Consider the following 27,985-nt stretch of genomic DNA (forward strand, 5'->3'; position numbering starts at 1 on the left):
AGAATACTCGACGCGTGTGCGCGTTTTTTACGAACACGATAAAAAAGACAGGAAAAACTAATATAAAAGTAAATAATTTAAAAAATTTAAATAAATAAAAACGAAACTTTTCACGATTTAACGTGTAGTTGGAGTACGATTTCGATTGTTCATCGGGCATTGAAACCAATTTATCACCATGCGATCAATCGTCGTGACTTGGAACGTCGTGTACATTCCGGTAAAAATTTTCTGGCACCCTGGCTGCAATAACGTGCTCCAGTTAATCACTCTCGTCCTGCTTGGTCCTTAAGCGGTCGTTTTCGTCGAAACACGTGATACGATACCGTGCGTCCGGCGGCACCTTGTCGACGTCATTCTTTTCGCTTCGATGGTTGTTCACCATGAACAGTGCCGCCTGGATGCGGGACCGAGAGATCCGGGATATCATCACCCAGATCATGCCGTACGTCGACTGGGCCAGGTATGTCCGGCGTTGATTCTTTATTATGTCTTTTAAATCGTTCACTTTCAGATGGTTTTGCTGAAAACACGAGAGTGTGTGTTTAAAATAATTAAAATAATTAGGTATTTGTTTTTTATTAATATTATGTCGATGAGAAAAAACGAAAAACCTTTTTCACACGTCAATAGCGTGTTTTACGCAATATTCGTGTAAACTAGAGGAGTGAGATGGTGCATTTCGACGGGTCTGTATCATCGCCTTGGCAGTTATACGGGAAGGGGGAGTATAGGTAGTAAATATAATAAATATATAGTTTCGATGTTTTAATAATATCATTTGCCACAGTCCAGAATGCGAGCTTGACACGTGCTCGAACAACTGTTCGTACATGCCCAGCCACTGGCACATGGTCACCTGGCACTGCAGGATGGTCGGCACGTGCGGACATTCGGACTCGTGATTGCTGACGCACCGGACGGAAATAAGTTCGGTGCACCCGTGCTGCCAGTTGGAGCACGTCACCTTCACCAGAGTAGACGACTCGGTCAGTTTGACGACCGTAGTCGACGTGCCCAACGACTGCAACATCAACGTCCGGCACAGCGGGCAGGGATTTTCTCGGGCGCTGTTCGTGTTTAGCAGCGTCAGCATGCACGGTTCGCACATCGCGTGCCCGTCGGGGCAGTAGCACGCTATGACCGACACTAGCGTCAGGCATATTGGACATTCCAGCGCACGACGGATCTGCCGGGAGATGGTCACGATTTCGTCCGAATCGGACGTCTGCATCGAAACGGAAATCACCTCCACCGACGACAACAACGTCGACCCGTCTGCAGCTGTTGTTGTTTGCGAATTATTTTGAGTTGTTGATCTCGGTGACGTCGACGACGACTCTACCGCCACAGCATCCGTCGAAGTTAAAATCGCCTGCTCCTCCAAAGTTGTCATTACAAAATCACGGCTACGTTACAGACAAAGCGGCAACAAGACACGTTTAAAAAATTGATTTGTTTGTTCTGTGTATTACAGACAATATATATATACATATATAAGATTAATAACAAAAACGTATTGTCATTATTATAATTAAAATTCAAATCAACCACGATATGTATAATATTTTATTATACATGCTTATATACATATATCTTATCAATGACTTTTATATTGAAACTAAAAATATACTGTTTACATTTTTGAATTTTAGTAAGAAATACTTATAAGGAAACTCGTATTAAATTCTAGACCCTTATTAGCTCTACAAATTGAATATTTCAACAGTTTTTGACTAGATAAAAAAATAACTTAAAAATATTCGCAATTTTTATATTCTAACTTCAAATAAATGCTCATTGAATATTAATAATACAATTAATGAAATGTTTTCGGGAAAAAATAAAACCTACTGTATTACTTTAGTAGTGAAATAAATAAATATATATTATATTATAATACATAGGTACATATTAATACATACCTACATCATAAAATATGACGTACTAATAGATCGCTCTCGCTCAGTATCGTTTTGCATTTGTAATAAAAAATACATTTTTATTCATAACAATATGTAACAATACACAATTTTAAAAAAAACAATCAAAATAGTTAATATTTTTAATGATTTTAATATACGATTTATACTACTATTAAGTACATCATAGTTTTGTTTTTGTGAGGTAAACGTTGATGAAAAGTAACCAAAGATTATGGCATTAAAAGAAGTCTGAACATTATATTTTATTTAAACATATGAACTGCTTTTACACAAATATTACATCAACAATATTATTCTCCTATTTTCTAGCGCCTTACTTAATTTTGCACAATCCGAATATTATACTCTGATATATTATACTTAGTTAGTTACTTGTTATTGATCTAATATTTAGGTTAGGGTATTTAATTCTCCCCTCGTTGTAGTATTAATCCACTGATTTAAAAGTAATTTTGCTTTATTTAATAACACTGTTCTACACATAAATGTATTTTAACTTTCTGATTTATTTTTAATATTGTTTGTATAATTTATTTGGAGAAACTTAGTAAAAATAGATATTAATTAATTAACGCTGAGTTAATAATATTATATTTGAAGTAGTTATTTAGAAAAATAGTTGAAATACTATAATTTATTAATTTGTTAAAAATTAATTATTTATATTTTATGACTGAATATTTCCATACTGTAATTTTCATAATTGATATATTATGAAACGTATGAAGTAAAACCTGTATATTAAATGTGATCATAAATTTGGTAGTTTTTTGATATTACTGATATCTTATTCGGTAAGCATTATATTTGTTTGATCTAAAATCATAACAACTTATTGGGCAGTTCTAAATAATGATTCTTAATAGCAAAATTTCAGGGTATTGCGTGAAGCCGTTTAAGTATCTTTTATAAGCGTTTAAATTAAAAATTTCGATAAAATTTCTATAATCTTGTTTCAAAATATTTTGTAGTAAAAATTCACAAAAATGTTCCATTTAATGTATACAATTTAAAAATTAATCATAAGATTTCTCATTTCCAAATTTAACATACCCATTAAAGTGACTCACTCAAAACTTACTTGTATAACAAAGTGACACCCATTAGCAAACTTTTTTTTATTTTAAGTTTACTTAATACTTCGCTGGATGCAGTGCGATAAAAATTATGATTTATTGTAGTTATTAATAATTATAGTTGGGTTTTATGGTTGAAATAAATTTAGTATATTAATTTAAAAATAACCTTCATTATTTTAATTTTGATATTACATAATTACATATATCATATTATGTTTCAGATTTTCTCAATAAATTGCAATTAGTGAAAATTTAGATTTCTATTAATTCTTAATACCTATTTGATAATTTTAATGCATTTACATCACGTTTCAGATATATTGTGCACACGAATAAACATTATAAGATCTAGTAACGAAATTGTTAGGGTGTGAGATGTGGTCGTGTGCAGTGTGCTTATTAAGTTGAATAAATTCGACTATATAGTTAAGTGACACTAATATGTTTATATGAGTACGTTATATACCAGCATTTAGTTACTAAGAAATTGAATTTATACACATTACATGATAAGTTGTGAGAATCTCCCATTAGTGATTATTTTAATATGGACCTCTACAGCTTGCTGCAGTTTAGACGTTCAATTTAATGTTTTTGGTATGTAAGTAGTAGGAGATATTAAGTATAGTTTAAAAATGTATAACTATGGAGGTATCGAGTGAAACCCTGGTTGTGCTATTAATTGCTAGTCCGTTAACAGTTTTGATTTTTATACTATCCTTACTGAAATGTATATCCTATAGACATACTCGGGTAATCGGGTAGATAAGTTAGAAATAATAAGAGAGGGTATATTGTTTTGTTAAAACCATAAATTTTATGTGCATTGATAATATTTATAAAAAGATTAATTTAAAATAAATAAAGGTATGGGTTGATGTACGGTAGGCAAAACTCAAAGTATACAAGTCACGAGTATTTAAATTATTGTTTTATGTAGGTACATACTTCTAAAAAAGAAGCTTCGATTTCTATTAGCCATAGAGTAAAAGTCGATCGTAAAAACAACGTTAATATAAAAAATACCTGCTAGTTTTCTTAAGTATAGTACTCATGTTTATACCTTTGGGTTGTGTAAGTCCCAATCTCATGAGGCAAATTAAATTATAACCGCGCGTTTCTATCATTGGTAGAATATTATATAGGTACTGTATCATTTTATAAAAACCTAAAGAGATTGACTCGTTTTATTTGCTCATCAAAATCGATAGATGTATGAAAACTTATCAAAAAATTATTGTAAATAATTATAATGATATCATAAATAATTATCTCGAAATAGATGACAACCTCTAAAAAGTTCTAAGTCCAAACATCATTGAAAAAAAAATATTCAAATTTTTAAAATTAATAACATTGCTTAACTTAATCTACTACAAATTTTAGTTTTGGTTGGCAACTCTTTATAATCTGTTATCCAAATAAAAGATAGGTATTTGGATTTTCGCGAATAAAAAAAATCTATGTATGATCCACCTTATTGCGACCTATACGCGTGTTAAAAAACGAAGCTGCAAACACTAAACACCCTTCCCGAGCCTTAACAAATCTATTGATTTAATAACTCTTATTGAAAACGGTTCAGTGGTTTTTGAGTCAATAGAGGATAACGAAAGAAACATTTATTTCTATAAAATATATAGATAATTGCGTTTGTAGTCAGTTCGAAACTTCGAAATATATAATATTATGACTGATGACCGTGTTCCGTTTTATGCACAAAACATGTCCATCGTGCCAAACAATTTAAAATAAATGTAATTTTAATATTAATTGAAAATCAACAACCACGTGTGTAATATATTGGCGAACATAAAATAATATCATACGATGATACCAATGTACGAGTACCGTGACATAGAATAATAATATATATTGTTATCGCGCGCGTTTTACCGCCACGCTATATAGAATTGAACAATAGCTATAGGAGTGTAGTCGATAATTTAAATTTTCAATGTAGAGACGTGATTACAGGTACACCTTTAAAATATAATACAATATCATTCTGTGTTGTGTATGACATTAATTAATTCGTGAATGGTCACTGTCTATCCATATAACTCAAAACACACGAAATAACCATGCACACTGCACACGTCATAATATTATTATAGATTGTTAGGTACCTATGCTTAAAATAAATAATAATAATATAATACTATGATAAATCTACGCAAATCGTATTATTATAATATAATTATACGTCATGTATTTTGTACTATAATCTCTCTGTTTACGTCAATATTAAGTAGATCACATAATATTATACACTATCTATAACATAATTATTACTTATTAGGTATATAGGTACTTATATCATTGTTTGTGAAAATAAAACAGTAAAACTATATTTTATGATTAAATGTTAAATACAATTATATTTACTTTCAATTAAAAGATAACACAGTCAACTGAATAAATAAAAATATTTAAATGCTGTCGCTAATACTTAATTTAAATCATATAAAAATATAGTTTTACAATTTTTTGACAAAGATATCACGAGCTCATAACGAAGGATGAAGTCATGATTTTTTCGGGACAATAATAAGGTAATAAGATGATGATAACAATTTATTATAATATGTATACGAGTATATAGTCATAGATCGATACACCCTACACATTATTATACGTTTATACCATCTGAGACGTTTTAAAATAAATTAATCGTTAATGGATTTTAAATTCTGTGACAACAGTATTATATATATATACATATATATTATACACGTATAACCAAAATACAAGACAAACGTGGCACGTGCGTTTTCGTCAGTATCAAGTGTCAACCGCAATACATATTGTTATAAGGAGCCGCAGGTGCTCTATTTTCAAATATTTCCGTATCTATTCCATCATATTATTAAAAATAAATAAAAACAGCTGTAAAACAGCCAAACAGTATTATAATAAGTGATAATAATATTAAAGGTAGTACCTATATCTTTTATGTCTTCTATGTATATAATTGATTGTACATAGTATGGTATGATAAATTTGAGTAGCTTACACCCAACTAACTGTCCAAGAAAATTTTTGTACTTTTAAAAATAAAAATTATTTAATAGTTATAATTTAAAAAATATTTCATTATAGAGTTATTACACTTGACGTAATATAACAATCAAATATAAATAAATATCAGCTTTTCGACTGTGTAGCCAATGACAAATTATTTCCGTATTTTAAGGACAAAAAACATATACATATAATGTGTTAGGGTCACACAAAATTTGGAGAAAAACTCGTTAGGAAAAAAATAAATTTAGATTGATAAATGACAGATCTTGTATTTTACAAATATTTGAATAATATGAAACTTTTTTTTGGGTGAGGAGGATGATGTTTATTTAAGTGATACAATATGTTATTATTATTTATTTTTTGTTTTAATAATAATAGTATTTATTGATAAAAAATTATAAATTAAATTTACAAACATGTTATAAAGCATAAATTAATTGATCTTTGGTTCTCTTTTCAAAATCAAAACTTGTGCAGAAAAGTGAGAGTTTGTGACACAAAGTCGTAAATAATTAAGAAAATGAAGAATATAACAAAAAAGAAAATGAATAAGAACAATATTAAATATAAAGATAATAAAACAATTAATAGTATTAAAACATATTATAAGCTCAAACACAAATTAGGTTGCTCCATTTGGTGCTTTAGCCATTAGTTATTGAAAAAGAACTAGCTAGTTCTTAAAATATCATAGTACTCGTATATTTAGTAGTATTTTATTTTATATAATAATAATGATAAAATAGAAAGTTATACTTTTAAATATTATAACAGAGAAAAAGAAAATAATTATTATGACATGTCTACCATTAAAAGTATTTCTTTAAATTTAAAAGCATTTATCAAGGCATAGACCATGTTAGTTTTAGCTAAAGTATATTATAATATGGCAGTTCTAAGTGACCTTATTTTATTACCAATTAAAAAAAAATATATGTTTGAGCCCGTTCGCTTATAATAATCAACATATAACTTTTTAAACAATATTTTATAGAAAATGATAAATGTTTTACTGTCACTTATATTTATACAGTTTTTTTTTATAAAGACAGTAAGTTTAATTCAAGGTTATAGTTCCTAAACTTACCCATAGATACCTACATTCATCCTGGATTATTCAAAAAAATGAGGGCATATGTGGCAGCCTAAGCCTTGCAGTTAATCAGCTTGCAGCAGCTGCTAGCATAAGTACATACTTAGCACTTGCTAAAATTATACTTGAGTCCCGATTTACCATGTAATTATAGAAACAATTTTATATATTGGACTTTTAGTTAATCTAAAAAGTCAAAAATAAAAATGTATCACTTTAAATGTACATAATTTTTTTTTACCTGAAATATCCTCTGCGTAAATTAATTAATATTATTAGTATACCTAATAATACTAATAATAATTTATTTCATAAACTATTTACATTTAATGATTAAATCATGATTAAATACGTATCAAATAAATAATATTTTGTTAATAAAGATTTAAAAGATTGATGAATACCGCCTGTACATAAGGCAATATAATTCCTTTGCTCAGTTCCGTTACCCTTGCCATTTTAATTTATGCATATAAGGGTATAATTATTTTGTGAAATATAGGAAAAAAAATTATATTTAATGAAATATAACATAATTATTTTAATTTTGTTTAATATTTTACATTATTACAATATTTACCTGTTATATTTTAATCATTATTATACATCTTTAACTAACTAAATTTACCTAAATCAAATAATATCATTGGGCCTTCTTGAATTGATTAAATGAGATATATATATATATTATATATTATACTACACAATAAATTCATGTGATTTTCTAAATTAATCAACAAGATATTTTACGTAGGTATAAGTATATTTCACAATGACACAATGCGCTTAAGTCGATATTTTAGACGTCACAATCACAGGACTTGATTAAAATAGTTTTAAAATGTACCTACCTATTGTAAAAATAAAGTTGTGAAACTTGATTTATTTTAGTAAGTGTCTAAAGATATCAAAATTAATGATATCCTTTTAAATGGGTGGTATTACTTAATCTGATTACAGTTTGTTGCGTCTTTGTTTACATTCATAAATTTCAAACCATAGTAATAAATAAACTATAAGACAAAAGATATACTAAAAGTAGATGCGCTTTTTTTTTAGTTGAAAGTTTAAACTATTTGGAACTCAAAAATTATTAAAGTATAAGTTGTATGATTATTATTTATTAAGAAAATAGAAAACTGTAAAATGATTTACAAAAAGTTGAAAAAAGTCTCAACAAATATTAAAAAAGTCGGATGAAAAGTCAAAGTATAATTTTATTTTAAAAACTTCTCAAACGAAATATTTTATGCATATATATTATTATATTTATTAGTATTTTATACCTATAGGCTATTAGAATATAATATATTATTATTTATCAATAAATTCTTACCATATCATATAATAAGCATGTGTAGACTTTAATATTCCAGATGCAGTATATACAAAAATCAGTTATTTTTTTATAATCAACCAAATAAATATTGAACAGCCAGAATTATTAATAAATTGTATGATATCCAAATAGATTGTTTCATTATTCCTACATGTAATAGTTATAATAATATAATTATTAATTTATTTAAAATTTTTAAATGTAAATATTCGTCCTAACATTTATTCACTGTTTTTAAAAACATTAAATTACAAAAAATATTTTGGTTAAAATTTATTGTAGTTAGTTTTAGAGTCTATCTAGTATTTATAATTGTTCACCGTCAGCTTGGATCGATCAATTATTAACCCCCTAAAAAATGTTGCAAATGTAGCACACGAACCTTCTGCTGCACTCATACGCATGTCATTGTATCATATGCTACGTACCTTGGATCTGTTAACTATTATCAATATAATATTATATGTCCTTAAGTAAAAATATGAAAGACTAGAGTGATGTAAAAGGTAAAATCCTACTTTTTAGTTATGATATTAACTTATAGATTTTGTAGTGATTTATTTTATTTTATTTCACTGTGTTAACTAAATTTATTTTGATTTACAATTTATCTGAAACAAATTTATATAAATATATGTATATAAAAATAAATAGGTATTTACTATGTATAGGTAATAGGTACTAGGTTTTAAATTAATTCTAAAAAAATCTTTGAACAATTTATAAATATAGGAAACAAATAGTTCTAAAATCTTAATTATTGTAAATTATTTATTATATTTTATTATTAAACAATATTAATACTGTAACTTGTAGATATATCTATCCATGTATATATATATATAAATGTAAAAATGAGAGAGTTTTCGATACCAATTATTTCAGGAACTACTTGTCTGATCGGTACACGGGGTATTTTTGAATAAAATATGAGTATATCGTAGAGAAGGTTTTGGGATTATTTCCGGTTCTATAAATTGATTAACAACCGAGCTATTCATTTTTAAAATAATTGACAAAGACGTACATAAAGGTATAAAAGGAACGACTTGTTGCCTTTGAACGACTCCCACGTTGAGCGTTACCAAACATAAGAATTTTAACAGTACTTTCGTTTCATAGTACCAATAATTAAGATAGGATTTGGCAAAATTCACTTTATAAAGAGGGGCTCACATTGTGATTTTTTTTGACTTTTAAAAACGATTATATTTAGTTTGTATAACGTTGTTATTGGTTACAAAAAATTACCATTGGTAAAAATATATTAAAATAGTTATCTGTTTGATGCATTTTAGACCTGTACCTATTTTGTAAGAAGTAAAAACTATTCATTTATTATTGCGCTCAACGCGTATTTGTACGTCTATTATCGCATTTTGTTTTATTAAATTTAAATTTACAGTTTGACTTTGTAAATATTTTAACACGTTATTTTGGGTTCAGATTGGTTATAGTGAATTATGGTCTCTATCTTAATAATAAACTAGCCATCACTGGCAGATAAAATATGTCTAATTTGCTTTTTCTACTTTATTTATATATATAAATAATACTCGTTTTAATGTTGCTTTTCATTATTTGAAAATAAATTATAAAATATTAATTTTTAAAAGTTTTGAATATCATTACGCTAAGTATCAAATAAAGTTCAAATCATATTATCAAAGGTGTCATTTTTAACTGAAAACCAAGTGCACTGCAGGGACCGTTACCATAGGCGGAGATTGGGGGGTGCTTGGGGGGGCTTAGCCCCCCCAAAAATATCGAAAGCCCCCCAAAATTATCAAACATTTTTCATAGTATATAATATTAAAAAAGGTACTTATTTTACAACGATTGACAAAATCTTGGAACTTTACAAAATATTTTTTTTTCCCGAAATGTTGTCAAAATAAATGTCAATATAATAATTATTATACCATAAAAATACTAAAATTTGAAGAAAGTCAATTTTTTTATTGATCATTATCAAGTAAATCTTCAGTTTTTATTTATAGTATAGTATTATATTATATAAATTAATAATTTTTAAAGTGCATAATATTATATAGTTAGTAATTATTATTTAGTAGTTTTGTAATTTAGTAATTTAGTAGTTGATGCGTACTGAAGAGTGAAGGCATGATAGATAATAGAGTGGGGGTGTGGGGGCGAAGCCCCCACGTCTTACTTTGCAAAGCAACATTTAAGCCCCCCCTCAAATTTGATCAAATCTCTGCCTATGACCGTACTAGGATAATAATATGAAATCTAAAAACTAAAATCCTACGTGCATATATTTTGTGATTATATGTTTTTAGTTTTGTGATTATTGCTATAACCTAATAAAGGAGTAATTAATTTAGTTAACCTGCAAGTACAAAAATGTATTTAATAGTTACAAACGATCTTTAACGCAAGTTCTAAGTGTGGTGCGAAACTGTTATAATATTCTCTCTCATTCCAAGATTTTAGATCTAATTTCTGCTCTTGTCACCTTTATCTTTTTTGCAATAAGAAAAATGAATAGATGGCGTTCGGATCGGTGACATCATTATATAATATTATATTACGTGGTTCTACAGCTGACTACTACAAAGTTCTGTGATCGGTTTGTCTGTATTGAAAAGGTTTCTCTATCGGCTACCGCTCAGTTGGAAAATTAAGCTCATTGAATTGCACCAACTTGCACTTTCGTGTGTTAAACGGACAGCGTTTACGATTTCTATCGTGGTTTTTTAAACAACAGCAAAACAAATTGCATTTAGTGGATTCGCAGTCGTTTGATACAATATAATAAAAAATTTTATTGGACGACCGCTGTGATTTCCGGTTCCGATCGATGCGACAGCGAAAGGTAAATGCCGTTTGTTTACGAGCAACTAAAAGGTCGTTTACTGCAGCCGGTATAATAGAATGGGGAAAGGACCGTCGCCGGTCGTATATTATATAGTAATAATATGTTAGCAAAATCACCCGTTAAATATAATATAATATATCGGAAAGACCTGATGGGACGCAATTTTCATCCAGAGCATTATTAAAGCCTAATTTTATAATTATTATTCATTTATATAATACATACATATATATATATATATATATATATATATTAAAATGTGAACAAATATTAAATATATTATAATAAAAATCGAAATAAAATACTAAATTTGTATTTAGATATTTACAAGTGTTATATAGTAATGTTTTTACAAGAAATATATTTTTTTATCATTTAAACATGTACGTTTTACCGTAAATAATAAATACTGCAATTATATATAATATAAGATACTATGATGTAATATATTATTACGAAATATATTGTACAACGAATTTGATCGATATTTATTCTACCTACGGTTAAACTGCCGTTTTAATTTACTGGTACGTTTAAAACCATCATACACGTGCATTATAATAATACCTATGTTGTATATAATATAGTGATTGATCGACGGTTGAAGCTTGAATCTGATACCCAACATTATAGTATGAATGAATACAAAAAGCTAACTTTACCCGCATCATATGAAAGGGTTTTAAAAGGAGCTTCCGACCGTATAAAAACCAAAGCATATTTCAAAATTCTATTGTTGAAATGTATTAGACAAATATCGAATTAAAAAATAATAGCATTTAGCCGGTATAATAGAGCACCGTGGTGGTTATGTGTAATAATACGGTACCTATACCTATTATAATACATACACGTAAATTGTATGGTTATTTTATTTTTTGACGTAATGTGTTATACATTTGAAAATAACTTAGATATTTTGTTATTGATATGAGAGCATCACCCATCTGTCCTTTTGCCAATGAAATGTATCTATTAATACTTCAATGATATAAATATATTTGTTTAAAATTAATTATAAATTATAATGTTCAAAAAATAACTTATAGAGCCACTGGGTAAGTATTATTTTAACATTGTGATCAAAATAGTGATGAAAATGTGTTTGTAACATAATTTATCGGCACCAGGTAATTTACCTAATATTTTATATACATAAAACGTATATATTAATAATAAAATGTTGTTGTATTAATTATATAATTTTTTTATAAATACGTTAGATCCTGAAAACAAAATCGCCCATTTGGCACTCATACGAAATAGTATAATTTAAGTGTTAAACGAGTAGTCTCAAACTCAAATTATTAACGGACTATATATATTTACGTTAAAAGTTAGCGAACAAAACAATTTATTTGTTTTTACTCATTTTAATATTAAATCTAAAATAAATAAAATCAAAATCAAAATTTTTGATGAAATAAATATTCATTGCGGGCCACGTCAAAAGGGCTCGCCGGCTGCGTGTCTGAGACCACTGTGTTAAACATTATTCATATAAATACAGAAAATACTATGTATTTTCAACAGTTTTGATTTCAATATTATTACAATAATAATACAGGATACACTACCTAAGTAATTAAATTTGAAATTCGCTTAAATTTATCATTAACAATCTGAATGCGAAAATGTCAGTTAATAACAAAAAACAATAATAATTAGTGAATAATACTTAATTAATATAACTGAATTTTGTACATTTGTGTATCTACACAGCCAATTTTATTTTTAATTTTAATTTTATATTTTGATTTTTGCCGATTATAGCAGTTTATAAATATTATATTATATAAAATTCAAAACAATAATTACAGATCTTCATTAGATAAATATAATTTTACGTTTGTTTTTTTAAATACATTTTCAAAAAATCTAAAATAACATTTAGTTAATAGTATGTAGGTACAACTTAATACGCAAAAACAACATTATTATGTTCAATTCGGTATGAATACAATAATTGTTTACATGATTTACAATCTATGTATTTGGACTAAAAGAAAAAATATGCTAACCCGTACAAATCCTAACCTCAGACTTCAAATAATATTATTATGTTTACATCGACAAGCGAAAAATTATTTACGATAAATCCCTTTCACATTATACTCTATCCCTTACCAAGCTCTGTAGGCAATTATCCACGTGTCGTTTTATTATGCGCTAACAATACTGACAATACCGTACATACTCGATCCGATTTATCATTAGGAAGGTTCACTCCCGCGGGTATACCTATCAATATATACATAGAACGCCGTAGTACATATAGACAGTAACCGTTTTACCGTAAAAACGCTTAATAAAAACTGTCAGGCGAGAGGTAACACTTTTGTGAACGTTTCGAAGTTATGTATAACGATTGTAAATTTGTTGTTGTTGTACAGTATATTGCAGGAGCAGACAAGACCGATTCATCATAACACGGCACTACAAGAGCAATGAGAAACGATCCGGAATAATGCAATATATTATACTGGGCTATTATTTTTAATAGAAACCCCCATCATCTGACAAAAATATCGAAGTGTTTGAAAACATTCTCCTTTACATAATTTGAGCTTACTACAAACCAATGTTTTTGAAAATATTACACGATTCGCAATTTCTTATCGTTAGTTATTTTTTATGTATTTTACATTTTTGAATGACAGCATACGAAAAAAATTTCATATTCCAAGACGGAGTATTTTTTCTGAATATTTCGATAAGCGAAAAATTAAGTTTTCGTTTCCGGTCAATCATAACATACGAGTAGTAAGATGAGACTATTCATAGTATCTATGCGAAAATCCGGAAACCTTTCGTATACATGCATATACATATATATATATATTTTATGTTTACTATTATACGATTGAATAGTGAATATTAAGTCACAGTTTGTATCCGTATTCGTTTAGGGTTCACGCATGTGTGACTTTGTGAGTGAGCGTGCTGTGGGATTTCTACGTCTTTCGATATATTTTATGTGCCGTATTATCACGTGAAATATAGTGTACTATACCAATATAGTATATATTTATACAGTTAGACGCAAAAGTTTCATTTCATCCTCGGACGTGATCGAGAGACGATCTACGAGATTTCAGATTGTACAAACGCCGTCAAACTGGTAGTCGGCACGAGCGAAAAAAATAAATTATACTTCTTCGTAATTGATTTTTATTGTTAAAAATATAAATTAAACAGAAAACGAATAATTTGTTTTCTATAATATTATAATATCTAGAATAAAAATCAATATTGAGGTTCAAATCTTATCAGCTGCAGAGTGGGCAGTTTTTGGAATTACATTATAATGGTTGCTGTGACTACAATTTATACACGAATAAATAACTAGCTTATTCTTTGAATAGTACTTTATAAATTTATTAAAGAAATTAATTGGTATTCAGTATTTATTTGCATATTGTATGACTCTACAGAAAAATAAAAAATAATGAAAAATAAAAGTAGGTAATATATAAATTATGACATTAAAACAAGTTAAGGCATAATAAAAGAACAAATTCTATCATGAATCCTCTACTATAATATACCCATAATTGGTATATATAGAGTAATTCGCCAAGAATGCTCATCCTTCCATTTTTATTTAATAATTAATTTAATGGAATTTCCAAGTAAATCACAAGATTATAATTTCAATTATTTAGTGTTTTTAAAAATATTTTATATCTTGTGATGAGATTAGTGATACATACTTTTTAAAATGATAAAGAAATAGTTTTTTTTTTTATACAAAAATGTTGATCTAAAAAATTCAAATAATTTCTGAGTTTTATTAAGATTAATATAAACCAATAATAAAAGTCTTTAAAAACAGTTTGCACAAAAAAATGTATATATGTGAAACATAATATTGAATAATTTAGTAGTTATTATTCTTAGAAATGTTTATGAATAATAAAATGTTAATAAATTAATATAAACCCTTAAAATGTTTAAAACATTGTAACCCTTCAAATTGCCCAAATGTATTACCATGGTATTATACTATACTTAGTATGGAAAATAAGGTAATTTAAAAAATACTTATCCAAACTTCGATTTAGATATATAAATTTTCAAAAAAATCGTATGATTAACAATTAAAAAGGAAAAAGGAGATTCTCATTAAAAAGTTAATATGTTAGGTAACTGAAGTTCTTAAAAATATGAATTTTAATTAGGTGTATCTAAAAGTTTCAAAAATCAAAACTTGAATGTGAGTGAGCGTGCTCGGGAATCATGATGTGCATTAATTATGAAGGGTGAGTAACAAATGAAGAATAGCGTTTAACAAGTAATCCGACTTTTATACATTACAAAATACTGGAGCAAAAGAATACAATGAGATTTATATAATTATTTCAAAAAATTTCGTGATGTCATTTTCACAGGGAAAAAATACGTATTTTTAAAGTGGCGAAAGTAAATTTATTATGAGATGCCTACATATAGCGACTAAAATTATATACAGTGCTTAGTTTTGTACTTTATAGAAGGAATTAAAACGCATCAAATTTTAATAGAATTATATAGTTTAAATATTAAATAAATATAAATATACACTAAATTATACTAAATTGATTAAATTTAATTTCATACTAATTGGATTGATACTTGATAATAAAAGTAGATTTAAATATTTAAATATGTTTACTTTACATTCTACGTACAACTTATTTCCATTTATTTATCTGAAAAAGTGTAATTCAGTGTTGAATATTTGTAATTTGTTGATAAATAATATGGAACACCTGATATTATATTGGATGGGTCAATATAATTAAGATTTTTAAGAAAGATTTCACTTCACAAAGCATTTTCGCCATAATAAATTATAATACCTACCTACTACGATATTATATTAAACTTTAAATTTAGTTATACAAAAAATAACAGTAAAAAGTAAATAAATCTTATTAGTTTTGATATTTGTTATCAAAATATACAATGTAAATAATGTAATTTACAAGACAGAATATTTTCGAGATAATAATAACTCAAATTTCTCGTTTGACAAGCAAATAATACCAATATACATTCTGAAATAATATGTAAAATGATGTTACAAATCTACTTTGGAAATGTCATTCAACTATAGTTTCTATATTGTATAGAAGTGGCGATTTGTTTCCACAGAATTTCAGATCATTGCAAAATCAGTACATTTGTCAAGAAAATGATGAGATAAGATTACATGTTTTGAATATTTCGTAAATGTACTACGAGTACATCGTTATAAAGGAACTTGTTGTCAATATCTTAGAATACAATTTATGTTTCTTATTATATTAATATGTAACCATAATAACCTATATTAGAATCAGTTGAATATTACAGCTTTGAACATGGCATTTGTTATCATATTTTATGGTAGTACTTGTACAGTAGAGAATAATTCATTTTACAACGATGAAAATAATAGTTAATATATTGAACACAGATATTTTGAAGCCAGACAAAAAATCTATTTTCAATTAAATCAAATAAAAATTAATAATTATGTATAAAAGCAAATAGATTTATAAGTAATTGTTTAATGTTTATAATTCATGTAATAATATAATTATACGATATTTTTTTTAAAGCCGTGTCTCCGACCTAGAAGCTAGGGTACTCACTCACTTACAGCTAGTTACATGGGCTGGTAGTAGTATATAAATACAAAATCATAGAAATAGAATAAAAAAAAACGTTTCAAATCCTAGTTTTATTACGGCTTTGTCGTGAAAGATATGTTCATCTTGGTCATGGCATTGTGTTGTTAAATCATTAAAATAAATATTTTTTAACTTAATTTTAAAATCAATTAATCGATCGCCATGGAAACATTATTATTGTTATTGTACCTAACTAATATAGCGAATTACGTTTTAAATTATACTACAGCTGTTATTTCCAACTTTATACTTAATGACATTTTTATTCATAATAAATAACGTACAAGTATAAATTTTTACTTTTTTTTTTTTACTTTTAAACTATTTATTCGAATAGTACAGTTGAACTTAAACGATATTAAATAATTGAAATATGAAAATCAGTACAAGAGTACAATTTGTTTTGTTCCGCAAATTTCAGGTTTTAAAAATACCATTAATTGCAGCGAAAACACAGCTGTCATGTGAATTACACAGAACAAGCCCATTAGCACATAACATATTTTATATTAAAATAATAATAATATGGCACAGCCATTGTTAAAGGCGAAAATCATATAATTTTATTGCTGTGCGGTTTGAATTCAATTTGGAACCACTGTGGCCTACGAATAAAGCGCTGCAGTATTATTTTATGTTGGTTAACGTCAATTGCAATTGGACGGTATAAAATGACGATTGGACTGTATTGAACGTTTCTACTAGGATTGTCAATAAGGTCGATATTGATTGAAACCAAAATTAGGTGTATATTGTCGTAGTACAGTGGTTTAAACGTTAAAAGAATACAAAAAAAATTACACTTAAAGTGGTGAAAGGATAAATTATAAATAATGTGATTAACTAAACAAGATCACAAATTCACAACCTTATTTTCTTTTAATTTTACGTTTAGTTCATAGTATGATTTTTGAAATTTTTTAATATGGGGTTATAGACCATATTTTCAAATTCTTGAGAGTTTTATACTACACAATTAAGAAGTGTCCTGTGGTGATACAAATTTTTGTTTTAAAATGAGAATTACCTTTTTTACTAAAACCTGTTTAGTTAAGTGGTTACATAAATTTTTTAATTGTGATGTACCTAATTCAAAATCTTTAAAAAATAATTTTACTACATTATAAAATAGTTAGTTAATATGGCATCTAGTAAATATTATACTTATAATACCATTTTTAAAATAATAAATATCGTTAGATTAATCATTAATATTAACAATCAAAATGTTCAAGTCCCCATAGTCATCATATTATATAAATTAGTTATCAGTTGTATTATTCTAATATACTACAATGTTAAATAACTTAAAAACTACTCTTTCGAATTTCGGGTTGTTAATATTTTCAGAAAAATTATTCTCTAAATAATTTATAGTTGAACAGGGTGGTTAACAATCATTTATCATATGAATAACAAATGCTTCACTGGACACTCCTTAAGTAATACAAAATAAATATCGAAAATCTTTTAATTTTTTTAATTTTCCAAAAATCAGATTTTGAACAATTACTAGTACGGTATTTAAGAAAAAAAGGGGTAAGCATAATTTATGAATAACCCTGTGTTATGTTTGTAGAACATTTGACCATTTATTTTGATCACGATTTGTGAAACTTAAAAATAAATGACAGAAAACAAAATATACGTAGGTAAAACATGTTACGCCGTGCAATTTTTACTGGCAATTGTACGAGAAGGACAATATAGTGGACATTGGTGGATGTATTATAATAATATATTATATAACTACCATGTAAAATGTGTTATCCTGCTGTTTCAGTTTTATATATACACGAATATAGTTCACTAATGACGGTCAGATTGTAACAGCTGTTAAAACTACGTTCGACGTTACATACGTATTATTATTATTATTTTTATTACTGCTAGTCGTCATTTTTGAAAAGCAATCTGAATTTACGATCCGGTAAAAAAATAATGATTTATATGTTTGATTAGTGCAGAAATAGTCACTGAAAAGCCAAAGAGAACGACGAAGATTGCATTTTTCTGATTGAGGAAAAATAATTCAGTCTCTATTATAGAATCGGCTGCAAAAATGGCTGCAATTATTATCCTTTTCGTTCCTGCCGTTAAAACTTTAACACTATACGTTATACTTAGACCCTTTCCGGTGTTCACTCAACGATGCTTTTGGTGAAGTATATATTTAACGACAATCCTTATTTAGAAGATTAGATTTTTTTTTCGACATTTCTAGATGAACACATTTATATAATGTATTTAAGTAATCCTAATGTATTATACGTACTTTGTAAAACCTTAAATATTATAAACAAATGAAATACAAAAGTCACAAGCTGAAATTTAACTACTTAATAATTGTAGTTAATACTTTAATTATTAGGATCTAGAGGACGTAATACATTAAGATGTTAAGGGATTTTTAAATGAAATATTAATGACATTTTAGAATAAATTTAAATTTAAAAAAATGTAAATATATTTAAATACAAATTTAAAGTAACGGATTCCAGTTAATGATTAAACATGAAAAAATAAAATGTCCACCATAATATCAAAAAAAAAACTTAGACTATGCAATATAATTTTTATTTTTTAAATATTATATTCACATAATATGAGTTATTCAAACTTGCAACTCATAAATACGAAAAATTTAAAAACAAAATTGTCCGTGTATCGTATTAGAAATATTGAAAAAATATAATCTATATAGCATCTTTCGCTTTTAGTAGTGAGCATTTGGTTTTTTTTTTTTAATCAGGACTACAAATCTGTTGTGATCCTTGCCTGTGTAATGAATAGTTATCTTAAATATTTGAAAAAATAATTTTAATAATATATAGTTGATAAAAAAAAAAAATCAAATAAGATGCTGAAATTATAATATATTATATAGAACGTGTGTCATACATTTCCTAAACAATAAAATAATGAGAGCGGTTTTTCCTAATTGTTTCTGATAGTACTGTTCTGTAGATCGATTCTAATTACCTATATAATTATAAATCCCGACGTCAATGTTTCAAACAATAATAAAAGCCACGTTTACCAATGTAATATAAATTGTATGGTGAAAGAAAAGTTAGAATTGTAATAGATTACTTTTTTCCCCTTAAGTTTTCCATCATGGAATCTTGACATCATTCGGCATATTATCACAGTGAGCTAAAATAAAATAAAACGGAAAAACAATTCGGTAAAATATTTTACACAAGTCAGCGGTACGTGCAATCGACTCTGGAAATATTACACGCTTTCTTGAAGTTTTAAATCTATATACATCTTTATATTATAAATATTTTCGAAATAGTTCAACAGAAATTCCTGTCTAAATTAGCACACTTGTATTTTCAAGTTACACGAAAAGTTTATTAATATTATTAAGGTTTTTGAAAATATTTACTTCGAATGGGATTTTTGGAAAATCGTGACGACCAATGAAACTGGTCAAACATAACATTAACGTAATTATTTATTTTATTGATATCTCAAAGTTGTTACCAGTGAGCTGTTTTCTCTTGCACAATATGTATATCACGCATATTTATTTCTGTTAATTTATCTAATCTGCTTATTTTTATATTATTTGTATAGATTTAAAAAATTCTTTTAAATACATATTATAATAAATAATAAATATATTTGTGTATCTTGAAGTCGATACTTATAATTATTCGTACCTATTCATCAAGATTGTACAGCATCGATTAAAAAAATACAAAACTAGTGTATGAAAATTTTTTAAAACTAATTATTTGTAATAATTTTGAATACCTAATTATTTATAAATAATAAATATAAATACATAATATATATATATTATTATTATACTACTATTTTATTTTTTTCTATTATCGGGATAATGTATAAAGTACATTTATAAAAAATGGTCATGGGGGACCCATCCCCCATATTCCACCCCGTGTTTACGCTCATGTAATAGTCTTTTTTCTGAAGATTAGTAAATCATCTAATTCAAACGTTTCGTCAAGTATAATAAAATAAATGATAAATTCATGTCCAGGTAATAGTTTAGAGTTTTCGAAATCTCCAGATTTGCATGCCTACTTTATTGATTTTTATTCAACTCAAACCTATATTATTTAGGTACTATAATTCTTGAGCTGTTCGAATAATAAAAACGTACACATATTGTTTTTACATGTCTACACATGACTGGATTTTAGGTACCTACATGTATTTTATTTATATAATATATATTTGTCAAATCAAACACAAAATCTTTTTTAAATAATTGTGTATTGTGTTGAAATGCTTTATTTTACCGTTTTAAAATTTATTTTTCTTATTTTTGAATAATAAAATAATTAATGTATATTCGTCCTTACTCCTTATTATATAATTATTTATAAAACATTTTTATGTATTTTCAAATGGGCATTTTTAATATTTTAATTACATTTTTGTGCATATTTTGCTTGTTTTAAGTGAATAAATAGATACGTATATTTAATACGTTTTTAGTGCATGTAGTTCACAGTAGTTATGATTATAAATTATAATGAATAATGGTCGTATTTATTTAATGTTCTTGTAATGATTTTTTTTTTAAATATTATTCAAAAATCACTATCAGTTTTTATCCTAATCATAACTTATAAAATATGTAACATAATATGATACTGATTTTATGGTAGTTTATGACTGTATAGAAGCTAACCTGATAATAAAAAAAAGCAAGCAGTTTACAAAATATAATATTATAATTAATAAATATAATATAATATAATAATTTTGATTACTTTGTCTTTGGTCATCATATTACATATATATTTAAATATATATTATATCACGAGTTCTAAAAGTTTAAACATTTAAGCGATTTATCTTCGTATTTTTAATTGGTGTTATTAGTGATGTTTTTTACTTCCAAAGTGGGCCGTTGATCATTAATTGTACTGTTTACTTCTGTTCCGATTTCCACAGTTGTATGATTTTGAGGTAACGACTGATCTCCATTGCTCGGTGGCTACACAGAAAAATAAAATAAAATTTTTGATGATCCATCATACAATTAATAAAAATTATCGTTTTCAAATGCACTATATTTTTACGTTTTGGTTATTGTTGACTGTGCCTGATAATAACTCATCCGTGTAAAATTGATAGACGATGTATAATTCATAACTTTTTATTACTAGGTAAATAAATAATAAAAAATTTTTAATTAATTGTTAATATAATTATATTATATTAGAATGTTCTTTTTTTGATTAATATAAACATTATCATGTAAGTATACTCACAGACTACAATTAATCCTGAGGTAAATATTAAAAAACTTCCAATTCTTAACGAAGCGAAAATTATAAATGCTATTGATGTGAAGAAATAAAGGCTATTTAATATCATCCAAAAATTCAAATACATTAAATTGTGCTAGAAATATACATTTATATTAGTGACATCTAAGTATACCTGCATAATATTTTATCATATAATTAAAAGAACAATATAAAAAAACATATTACATTATACTATATTCATACTAACTTATCCTGTGTATTTGTATTACAAGTATTAATGCATATTACAGGTACCTACATACTAGTATAGTACCTACTGGCTATACTACCTACATTATTGGAGTTTAATTATATTCAAACTGAAGACCAAATCCATTATATTATATCATTTGTTTAAAACTTAATTAATTCTTATTAATTTATATTTTATATTATAATGCTATTCAGGTTGTTCAATAAATTCTTACATAATACTATACTACTATAGTTTAATTTCACATTAAACCACCACAAAAATATATCTACCTAATAACAAATATTTTTGACAAAACTGTCATTTAACTACCTCCACAGATCCGGATAGAATAATAATATATTATGTATTTGTAATATTATGCTTTTATAATAAATAATAAAAATGTCTATGATTTTTAACATAAAACGTTGATATAACAATACAATGATTAAATCCTTATAGTATGATATTATAGTAATATTTGTTATCATTGAACGAAATTGATTCATGAACAAATTCAAGTGCTAAGTATCCACCTATGCTGTCTAATAATATTGAAACAAATTAGTTGAATGTTATTACGTTATCGAAAATAATTTACTTGTACAGAAAACTAGTAGCATAATATACTAGTAGCTGAAGTTATTGTAGATTTAAAAACGCTGCGTAGTACGTAAATAATATATAAATCATGTGGTATGTGATACAAAAATTCAGTTTTATTCTGTCTGTTATATTATACATTTATATTTTACCTATGACATTTTGAATGCCATGAAGTCATTCTAGGAATCATTATAGTCAAGTTAAAGAATTTTATTTTATTTTAAAAAACTTTGCATATTAAATGAAAATAAAAACATACATCTTTATAATATTGATCAGTATGGTTTTCTATATTCATTTATAGATATAATATATTGCTAGTTAATTTGCTGTGATTTCTAGACCAAGTCGACATTCTTTAACAAAACATTTTAACTAATAAAATAGTACTTATTACTCTTATTAGACTATAATATAACATATAAATAAATACATCTTTATTAAATTATATGTATATTTTTTGTAACTATCTAATGCAACGATATTATTATATATGTTGCAATAATAATAAAAAAAAATGATCAGTATAAAATAACATTAGTTTTTAGATGGTTATAGGATGTGGGGTTATGCCATATATCTCAGATAGTTAGATATATGTTAAAAATATTAGCTCTCTTGAAATTGTAATACACCAGCTATTTGTGGTATAGACCACTAACACGGCAACACATAATACACAGATATCGTTTAGTAGGTGGCCATAGAATTTACAAATATAAAAAAACATTTTTCTGCTCTATAAAAATTTGTTCTAATTAAAATTTAATAATACTTATAATTAATTTATCAATAAATAGTTTTTCTTATTTGTATGTGTGCGCATTTATTTTAAAAATATGTTTTGGGGAGAATTTAATAATTTCGGAAAACTAATCGCTCGTAAATACAGAGCATTTTGTACCACATTAGTTATATGTAGGTATATTTTGTGTACGAACGGTTAAAGAATAATATTATTATAAAATAATTATTGCCATTTGACAAAATAATGACAAAAGGCGAACGGTGTTACCTTTAGGTATATTTTGTAAAACAGGTCCGTACAGTAGACATCGTAGTTACTTTGATGTGATTCGCGGCAAGGCAGGTGCGAGTTTCCAGAAAGCTGACTTTCCGAGCGATTAAACATTATATTATAGTAGTATTATTATAATATTATGAGACGCGTTTCATAATAATTTTGAATGGAAATACGCGTTTGTTTAGAAGAAAAAAAATATGAGAAAATAAACTTTAATATTAATATACGCCTGTACAAGAATTTTATATGATAGTTTTTTTGTATATAAAAAGTTCCGATACGAATATACTATATTAAAATGTTATACCAGTTCAACAATATTATTATACTATTTAGTCATATATTCGTATATTCGATGAAATAGTAAAGTTATTGTTTCAATCTAACTTTTATAAGACCGAATACAATATTTTGAAATTGAGTTCAATGTATAAACAATATTTATTAATATTAAAATTAGAAATAAGTTTGATACTTAGTTTAATAAGCTCTTTTTCATACTGAATTGAATGGCTTTTAGCTGATCGATGTGTATTAATTTCAAAATCACGTAAAATATTGTTTATATTGAAATTTAACATTCTAGCTGTTTTCAACCAAATATACAAAATTATCTAATAATAATTTATTTTTACGAATAGGTACCTACACTATATTATTAACAACACATAACTTATACTTAACAACTATTTTTTTTTTAAATAGTCACTCATAAAATGCTTCTTTACTTACAGTGTACGTGGCTATTTTCAAATAGTAACTAGTGTATATAATGAGTACTGTGCTCGACAGCTTTGAAAATATCGAATCATCGAAATCCAGTTCGCTATAATAATCTGTAAAAGTAAAATATAATGACACGAATACTTAATAGTGAATATAAATATATATATAAGGTGGCTAATAATATATATATATATATACAGTGTACGAGTACATTTACAATGTATACATTGTTGAACAAAATTGTCATGCGATAAACCCTTAGTATTGATGCTATAATTATAAAATCATTTGTAAACATATTTTCCCCTCCTTCTGACGATAAATAATATTCGAAAACAAAGCAAGAGCAAAAATTAAATTATATTGTAATTGTAAATATATTAAATTACTCATTCCTGTGTACGATGATGTTTGATTGTCGGATGAACTATTGTTTGCGCCACCACCGGTCGTACTTTCATCCGTGTCTGACCAATGATAAAAATATTTTGAAATCACGAGCACGGCAACAAATAATTGTGACCACTATGAACAATAAAAAACCATATAAACAGGTATATAATTTGATATTAATAGTTTTTATGTTCACAGAATGATGCATTTTTGTTAAAAATCTGTTAGAGAAGTACAATAAATTAACACATCATGATTACTCAGCATAATATTTTTTTCTTAATCATTATTTAAATTATTGCAAATAGACTAAATTGATCTAACTAAAATCTGATGACTAAAAATTATCAATTTAGGAAATATCAAAAAATCTAAAACACGCGCGTAATATCATGTACACATTTTTTTATGTGTGTATAGTAGAGGTTTATTAAAAAATTATACTATTGATTTTTTATTAATCGAATTTTTGCATATTTTCGTTTTGAAAATAATAGTGGAATAAGGAATTCAATGTGTGTGTTTATTTGTTGATACTTAAAATAGTAAATACTAAAGATTGTACAAGAAATACACATTAAAACACGTGTTTAATAAAAGCTTATTAATTTAACAACAATTACTTTTAAAATTGTCCAATTATTATTGAAATAAACATAAAAATTGTCCTTACTCCCTTATGTCTAATTTTTTATTGTCTGCAACGAAAAAATATACAAAAAAATTAAAACAAAAAAAAGGTGGGATAGGTACATAAGGTTATTTAATTTTTATCTGTGAGCAACAGTATACCATTACTAAGAAAAACGATTCTGAGTGAAACTCGGTGGATAGCATTACATTATCGACAATCTATAATTTGTTATATAGTAAAATAAATAAATAGGTGAAATCGTAGGTTTTTTCTCATTTAACCGTTTCGAAAATCGAAAAATGACCTCTTTAAAGTACCAGTTCAAGAACATTACCTTTTAGAAAAGATGCTACACTTGATACTTTTGAGGAAGTTTAGGAGGAGAAAAAGTGTTTCCAGAATAAAAATGAAAAATAAATTAACATCATTGTAAAACCAATACACTCAGAATCTAAAATCGATAATATAATTTTAAAATAGGTTCCTAGATATATAATTGTGTGAAGTGGGTAACTCTTCCTCGGGTTAGATAGGAAATTATGGTAAGCTCGGTCCGATGTCACGTGGTTTTATCAATTCCTCATATGTTATGAGTCATAACTAACTAAGAGGTGTATAGCACTTAAAACATTTTTTTTAGAATTAATCATACAATCAAACTAAAACTGTTTATTTTTGTGTCTTGTATTCGTATAAACTATAAAATACACAATGGACATATTATATTGGTGTCCACATCTAATACGACACAATCAGATCGATCAACTGATGTATCAATGAAGCAGTGATTTAATATACCCAATATTATATTGTACTACATCATTATAATAGTAAAACAAGAAAAAAAATCAGGAAAGCAGTTTTGCGTACAGTAAGTATCGAGTACCTATATAACATAAACCAAAATAATAAAGAATAACACGAGTATTATTATGTAGGTAGGTATTAATAACGAACATAGAATTACATTTCCAATCCTTAAAACTATAAAAATTGAACATTTTATAACTAAAATAAATATCAAATATTCAATAACTAGTAAATTTTCTTGATTTCGACGAACTTGGTGAATAATTGAACTTCAAATGCTTATAAAAAATGATTATGCTTGTTTTTAAATATTTAAGTATCAAAAAATGTTGAGCTTTTTGATAAAACAAATAGTTTTTATCAATATTTAGCAAAATAAAAAAAAAAATTTAATTCCAAATGTGCGGTAATCAGTTTAGTCTCAAAGTTGTAAATGAAAGCATTTTTAATGCCCCAAAAAGTGTCTCAAAATATGTGCACACACACACAAAGTACATCAGTGTAAAATCAATACATTCATCGCCTCGCACACAATCTAAACTAATAATAACAATCTGCTATACCTATATAGTGACTACTGACTCGTGATAATAACATCATTATACTCACAAATTGTAGATAAGCCACAATGCGTGTGCCCATACGGACGGTCGTCAGTCCAAAGAAACACAGGGTTTCGGCCATCGCGGTGGTGGTTACACTTAGTATTATTGTATGTGAGCAATATTATGATACAATACAACTACTGTTGTATAGGAGAGACCTGAGGAGATACCCTGGTCTTTTAGATAATGGAACGGTACACGGCTTTATGGATGAAATAATATTGTTATATTTATCTTAGATACATGTAAGCATGCGATTCACAGTCGGACGTCGGTTGTGAACAGTAAGTTTCAAACAGAAAAAACAATAACCGCTGCAGACGATATTATTTTGCACTATGATAATAACAGGACGTACTCTGACTATTTCGTCATGAGTGTGTATCTATATCTATATTATTATATGCATCGAGTGTGGACGAACAGGCTGTTCATGTATGTAATATAGGTACGAGTATTATGTATGAAAGTATAATATTATACAGTGTGTTGCACAGCGTTACGTCATGTATAACCACTCAAATTTGAATTGAATATGATACGATTCGAGCGCAAATTTTCTGTTACGATTATGTATATTAATATGTTATGAATGTTATAATATTATATTATTAAGTATATTGTTATGAATAAATTTTGATTTATAATTTGTATGTTTATTATTTTAATTTTATTTAAGTTTAATTTTGTGTCTCATATAAAATAGTT

At 26.4% G+C, this 27,985-nt stretch overlaps 2 protein-coding genes across 2 annotated transcripts; both read right to left on the reverse strand.

The window, feature by feature from the left end:
- Positions 1 to 262: 262 nt before the first annotated feature.
- On the reverse strand, positions 263 to 1,430 carry LOC114129757 (E3 ubiquitin-protein ligase sina-like). The gene has a single exon (XM_050200644.1). It carries the CDS (start codon positions 1,394 to 1,396, stop codon positions 620 to 622), a length of 777 nt encoding a protein of 258 aa, XP_050056601.1. The 5' UTR covers positions 1,397 to 1,430; the 3' UTR covers positions 263 to 619.
- A 20,252-nt stretch (positions 1,431 to 21,682) lies between these two features.
- On the reverse strand, positions 21,683 to 27,646 carry LOC114126997 (uncharacterized). The gene is made up of 6 exons (XM_027991070.2): positions 27,282 to 27,646; positions 25,225 to 25,360; positions 24,842 to 24,945; positions 22,245 to 22,377; positions 22,053 to 22,135; positions 21,683 to 21,967 (listed from the first exon to the last, which is right to left on the reverse strand). The coding sequence occupies exons 1-6, from the start codon at positions 27,354 to 27,356 to the stop codon at positions 21,836 to 21,838; spliced, it is 663 nt and encodes a 220-aa protein (XP_027846871.2). The 5' UTR covers positions 27,357 to 27,646; the 3' UTR covers positions 21,683 to 21,835.
- Positions 27,647 to 27,985: the final 339 nt, after the last annotated feature.

The sequence above is a fragment of the Aphis gossypii genome, chromosome 2 (genome assembly GCF_020184175.1).
Source record: "Aphis gossypii isolate Hap1 chromosome 2, ASM2018417v2, whole genome shotgun sequence".
In the NCBI taxonomy this organism is placed as follows: Eukaryota; Metazoa; Arthropoda; class Insecta; order Hemiptera; family Aphididae; genus Aphis; species Aphis gossypii.

What these genes read in the sequence shown, in the direction of transcription:
- LOC114129757 (XM_050200644.1), bottom strand. Translation starts at nt 1,396, where the DNA reads ATGACAACTTTGGAGGAGCAGGCGATTTTAACTTCGACGGATGCTGTG.
- LOC114126997 (XM_027991070.2), bottom strand. Translation starts at nt 27,356, where the DNA reads ATGGCCGAAACCCTGTGTTTCTTTGGACTGACGACCGTCCGTATGGGC. An exon ending in TTGTGGCTTATCTACAATTT is followed by an intron (nt 25,361 to 27,281) that starts GTGAGTATAATG and finishes TATTGTTCATAG; the next exon opens with TGGTCACAATTATTTGTTGC. An exon ending in ATCATCGTACACAGGAATGA is followed by an intron (nt 24,946 to 25,224) that starts GTAATTTAATAT and finishes TTACTTTTACAG; the next exon opens with ATTATTATAGCGAACTGGAT.